This window comes from Crocuta crocuta, unplaced genomic scaffold (genome assembly GCF_008692635.1).
Source record: "Crocuta crocuta isolate KB4526 unplaced genomic scaffold, BGI_CrCroc_1.0 scaffold377, whole genome shotgun sequence".
Classification (NCBI taxonomy): Eukaryota; Metazoa; Chordata; class Mammalia; order Carnivora; family Hyaenidae; genus Crocuta; species Crocuta crocuta.
The window spans coordinates 1,002,208-1,008,207 of NW_027528209.1; the positions used below are offsets into that span (position 1 = coordinate 1,002,208).

At 39.3% G+C, this 6,000-nt stretch overlaps 1 protein-coding gene across 2 annotated transcripts in view; it reads left to right on the plus strand.

Moving 5' to 3' along the window:
* The window catches only part of SNCAIP (synuclein alpha interacting protein), an 81,978-nt gene extending 76,198 nt beyond the window's left edge, over nucleotides 1–5,780 (plus strand). The window contains exon 11 of one of the 2 annotated variants that reach the window (XM_077753031.1): nucleotides 5,228–5,780. In XM_077753031.1, the coding sequence (XP_077609157.1) occupies nucleotides 5,228–5,312 (85 nt within the window). In that variant the 3' untranslated portion in view covers nucleotides 5,313–5,780. The remainder of the gene's footprint in view (nucleotides 1–5,227) is intronic. The other variant, XM_077753032.1, reaches the window with a different exon arrangement.
* The last annotated feature ends 220 nt before the right edge of the window (nucleotides 5,781–6,000 follow it).

Consider the following 6,000-nt stretch of genomic DNA (forward strand, 5'->3'; position numbering starts at 1 on the left):
CAGCCACACATTTGCTTTGTGCCAGCACGAGGCAATGCTGCCTTCATCAAGGAGATCAGAGTCCTGAGACAATTAACAGAGGACACGGTTAAAATACCAGGAAGCTCCTGAAATGTATATGGTGCTTGACAGCCTCCCCAGGCCCTCATCTTTACCCCCAGTGTCTAGCTCGGTGCCTGGCACATGCTGGCAACCTCATAAATATTTGGAGGGAGGGAGGGTGGAGAGAGGTAAACAGGGAAGAAGAAGAAAAAAGAGAAATACAGCAATAAGACTGAGCCTGTCACCCCACACAAAGAATGGTGGCCTCTGTAAAAACCTAGGCCTTTTGATTACGACCAATCTACCTACAGTGAGTTTTAGTGTGGGTGCTTTACGCTCAGGTTTTGATTCTTTGAACCAAAATCCCATCTTGTAGTGGGCGGGATTTATAGATTTGCTCTCGGTAACGTTGTGAAGGAGATCACAAAGTCCCTGTTTTGGTGATTGGTAGAAATGTAATGCATGCCCGCCGGCCATGTTTGACTAATACTCTAAGTAAATTGCTGTCTGGTCATCATGGACTGTGGAAATAGGGAATCCAGGCCTGGATGAATCAGCAAGTCAGACTACTTGAAAAGCTGTTACTTAAATTTGAGCCTTTTCTTTCCAATTTTGGTCACCGAGAATGTGATTTCATATCCAAAACTGAAATCAAGCCACAGCAAATTATCGGAACAGTTCATGCCAGAATTACCCAATGCTTTTGTTCTTTTGAATACTGGTAATTCAGGACTAGGTAATTGAAGGATCCAGGGAGGCTTGAATTATGCTGATATTATTCAAATAAATGCCTCACGTTAACATTTTACTCGCTATCGACTCAGCTCTAATCATGCTGCGTTTTGTCCCATGGAAAGTGTTCTTTTTTGGTATTTTTGACCATGGCCCCCCTTATATTAAAGCAGAAATACTCTGTTAATGTCTAAGTGATGATATTATCTTTAGACCCTAACCTAAGCCTTCTTTTTAACGTTTATTTATTTTTTATTTAATTTTTGGTTCAGCTGTTCTTGGTACATGTCATAGTAATGCTAGCATTATAACAAAAACTAGATGCCCTCTGCACCACCTACCCTGTGTCTGCTTCCGCTTTCCTGAATCAGTCATTTGGCTTTCCCTCAGAGATATTCTCTTGTATTCTGTATGGCCACTTCACATGCTCATACAGCTTTTCAATTCTAGATATTCTCCCTGTTATGTATTGGCACTCTACTATAGAAGGTAAAAAAATGATAGCTAACAGTTATAAAGCATTATATGACTGTTTTAACCTTCACAACAACACAATAGGGTAGATACTGTTATCTGCAGGTTGGAAACCAAGGTGCAGAGAGATTATGTATCTTGTCCAAGTTCATACAGTAAGGATAATAATAAATTGTGGGGCCAGGATTCTGAAAATCAATATTCTTCACGATGAACCAAACTTGTCTCACTCTGTTTCAGCACCCAACACCACCCCTCACCCAACACACACACACACACACACACACACACACACACCCCTACCTACTTCCTCTTCCCACTGTTAATATAGTTGGGATTAAATATATCTTTGAGATTAAATCCAGTACGCGGTGCTTAGTATTACTATGGCTATCTAAATATGAATCACACTGAATCCGTGCAGTATGCTATATCGTATTCCCTTTCTAATTAAAACATCACATTTTCTTAGGACACAGTAATTTGGACTTCTTAGTTTTCAATTCATTTCTTAACATGAAACCTTCTTTCAGTGCATTCAGACAAATCAGGCATCTCTCAGTTGGTCTGTTCATAGAGACAGCCTCTTTCCTCCTGCCCCAGTCTGGACTGCTGCTACCTGGCAGTGCTATATAGCTGTCTTCCATGAGTTTCCCATGTATGTTATTCTGGGAGTTCCTTTTGCTTCTCTCCTGTCTGGAGCCCTATTTCCAGAATCTGTCCTTTCTTGTGTTTGGTATCCTTTCTCTCGTTTTGGCAAACAGATCTCCTCATTCCTAGGGAGGTGAATAGATGCTAAACTTGTTGTGACTTTGCCTGTATGAAAATGTCTTCAATGTGCCCTCAGACTGGATTGGTTGTGTTTGGCTGGGTATAGAATTCTAGATAGGAAATTATTTCCCCTCAGAATCTCGAACACACTGTTTCATTTTCTTCTTTCTCCTGATGTGTCTATTGGGAAGCTCCATTCCTCTCTAATTACGAATCCCTTGGAAGTTGTTATGATTTTCTCTTTATCCTCTGTATTATGATTTCTTGATACTTTGTCATGATTCCATTTTCATTCCTGACATGTGGCACTTGGAAGGCTTTTTTCAATCTGGAAACCTACATGCTTCAATTCTGGGAAGTGGTTTTATACGGTGTCTTTGAGTGTTTTCTACATTGTAATTTCTCTGTTCACTCTGGAAATCTTATTACTGTAATGTTGGACACACTGGGTCGATCCTCACATTTTCTGTTTTTCTATCTTCATCCATAGTTTTCCTAGTTCTTTTTCAAGTATTTATTGAAATGTATCTTCCAATATTTCTAATTTTTTTAATTTTTGCTGTAAAGTGTTAATTTCTAATAGTACCTTGTTGGTTTTCTCTTTGTTTCCTTTTTTATAGCATTATACATGCAAGACTTACTTAAATTTTACAATTAAATATAAATGTTTATTTTTGTCTTTCTTCCTTTTTGCAGTAACGGTGGCATGTGATATACAGTTTTGCTTCTTGCTTTTTTTCACCTGATGTATTAAAGGTCTTTATGTATTCACGTATGAAGAGTTTATTTGTTACCATAGCTACATAGTATTTCATTGTACAAATGCACTATTTTTAATCCTTCATTTTTTTGATATTCTGGTCATCTTCTTTTGACTTACAGCATCTCTTTATATTTTATACATTAGAAAGACTAACCCTTTGTAGTATGAATTGCAGACAGTTTTTCTTGTTAAAAATGTTAAAGTTCTCATTGTCTCCCTCTGTTATCTCTGTTAACTTTGACTTCCATTTCTCTGCTTATTTTGGTCCCTGTCTTCCATAGTAGAACTTCCCTCAAATGTCTGTTGATTCCTACCTCATTTCTTTTAAAGAACAAAGCAGTAAAGCGGAGTAGAAGCTCCGACTTTATGGGTGAGGCCCTCTGACTGGTAGATGTTGCTTCACACACACTGGCGAGAACTAGGCTCTTTTGTTGGGAAAATCCTGAACTGGCAGTATTTGTAGGTCTTTTCTCTTGGCCAGTTGATTTGTCCAGCTAAGGAAACTATGGTCTCTTACTAGGGTCAATAATCTGAGAGAATTCATGAGTCAGACTGATAGGAGATGGGTTGAGAATTATATTCTCGCCTTCTCACTTAGGGAAACTTTCATTTCATCTCCACCCCCCTTCAGCTGAATTCAGAGTCTCTCTGGTTCATGCCTTGCAATTGTGACCTCCAGTTTTCCTTCACATTGGGATAGGGACAGTCACCTGGCTGCACTGGGTCAGAGAGGTAATCTGGGATATGAACTGCTACTTCCACAAATTTTCCAAATCAACCTCCCAGTTTCAGTAGCCACTTAGTACTCACTGTCACCAATCAACTGGTTGGGTTCCCTGACTGTAGGTCCAGATTTCTGCATCTTCTATTCTGCTAAATCATTTCCACATGTCCATTGACCTTCCTATATCTGAAAGAGTGTTGGTATTTTGTCTACTGTCATCTCCTTGCTCATGTCCTCATTCGTTGAGGTTTATGCCTTTTTTGTTTCTTTACTTTCCTTTTAGTGTTGTCTTATAAGAAAAGGGTGGCAAATGTGTGGATTTAATCCACCGTGTTGAATTGGAAGTCCTTCAGACATCTTTTAATGAGCCAGGATTTTCTTTCCCTTTCTTCCCTTTCTTGTCTATGGAAACTCTCCAGAGTTCTATTAGGGGCACCTGGCTGGCTAAGTCGGTAGAGCAGGTGACCCTTGATCTCAAGGTTTTAAGTTCAAGCCCCGTGTTGGTTATAGAGATTACTTAGAAATTAAATCTTTTTTTTTTTAAAAGTTCAATTCGAAGAAATAATTAGAACTTTCAGATGGTTGGGGTGCCTGGGTGGCTTAGTCGGTTAAGCGTCCGACTTTCGCTTAGGTCATGATCTCGCAGTTCGTGGGTTCGAGCCCCGCGTCGGGCTCTGTGCTGACTGCCAGCTCAGAGCCTGGAGCCTATTTCAGAGTCTGTATCTCCCTCTCTCTCTGACCCTCCCCTGCTCACGCTGTCTCTCTCTCTCCTAGAAATAAATAAAAATATTTAAAAAAAAAAAAAAAAGAACTTTCAGATGGTGATGAGGATCACATATTTAGTAGAACCCTGAGAACAGACCACATGGTCTTTGTAAGCAAGCACAATTTTGAGGCTATAAAACCCCACCTCGGGTCTTCCGTCCACATGTGTCCTCATGTTAGCAAGTAGCATTCCCAGAAACACTGTTTTTATCTGATGTGGCAATAAGAGGGAATTTATTAATATGTAGGCTCCCCCACCTTCAGGAGAGAACTCGTCTCTGGAAGATTTTTATACCTGGAGTGTGAATGATATCTCATGAAAATGAACGCATCTCCCTGGAGGGAAATTCACTTAGGAAACAGAACTATTCCAAAGCTTGACGTGTCCTTTTTCCCAGAGATTCACTAGGTGTCAAGTACTGAGGGAAAACATTGTTGCCCCTCGTTTTTTTCTTTTTCGCCTAAACTTACCTACTTATGGTCTTCCAGTGTGCTACTACTCAGTAATCACATACCCCAAAAAAGAATCTTCTTTAAATGATTAAGACTCAGGCTTATTGGAGATTGCAGATGTCACCAGGGAATCCACGTCATTCAAATAGAAACAGCTCTTGTTTATGCACGACAAGCGTTACTATACTTATTATCTTATTTGACTCTGACAAAATTCACTGGACTAGCATTGTGCCTGGATTCCAGTCAGCATGCTTGAGAAATTACTTCCAGAGCTGAATTAAACAGTGTCCAATAAGTGTGTGTTATTACATGACTATAGCTTTTATTGTTTAAAGAGTGGTTTATATGAAAAGAAAATAATTTGCCTACTGGAATGAAGCGTCCTTCAGTGTGGTTTGTATGAGGATAATTTCCATTTTTTGGTGAGCTGTTTAGTGGTGGTGTCTTGTAACTTGACCATAGTTTTATCTAATTCTGGCCTTTATGGTTTCTCTTCTTAGGCATAATGACATCAATAGGAAAACGAAGAAATCCTACAGCATAAAGCACATTGCTGAGCCAGAGTCAAATGAGCTCTTCTTGTAAATCACTTTTTTATTATCTCTCCTTCCTGACCTTGGGACCCAGTTTGGAAGTTTCTGGACTCTCCACTGTGGAAATAGAATCATGAGAACAATGCCTCACCAGCAGAAGAACAATATCAGGATGCCTTAAATTTATAATAGTTGACTATATAATACACATTTTGGGGTGACATTTGTATATATAACTTGTTTCTAAAGAGATGCTGTTTAAAAGCATGATTGGGCAAATGCTGTGTTTTTCTAAGTGTGGATTGGTTCAGCCTCCCCACACGACGTCCACCAAGCCACCGGTACCATCTTGTATTTCATCCATTGCATGGGTGTTCGCTAATGTTGAACTTTCCTTTTTCAGTAAAATGGGCAGTTTTGGCTCAGCTCCTCAGTGAGATCAGGTCAGTGGTATTGTTTTCTGTCAGGAGTGTTTTTTCTTTCATTTCTACTTTTTGTATAAAGGAAATAAAACAATGTTAACAGCACCTATAAGCTCAAGACACCTACTTTCTAATCAGCCTATGATGTTCTGCTCTCTCAGGGACCTTGAGAATATTTTGATTGCTGATATTTTATTTCGGGAACAAACTGCCCTGTTTAGCTATTTTCCCATAGGGGTGAAATAAAACATTCTAGTTTTCGTTAAGTACTAAAGGATCAGACAAGTATATAAAGTAAGTCAATTCCTTCTGTCTTCT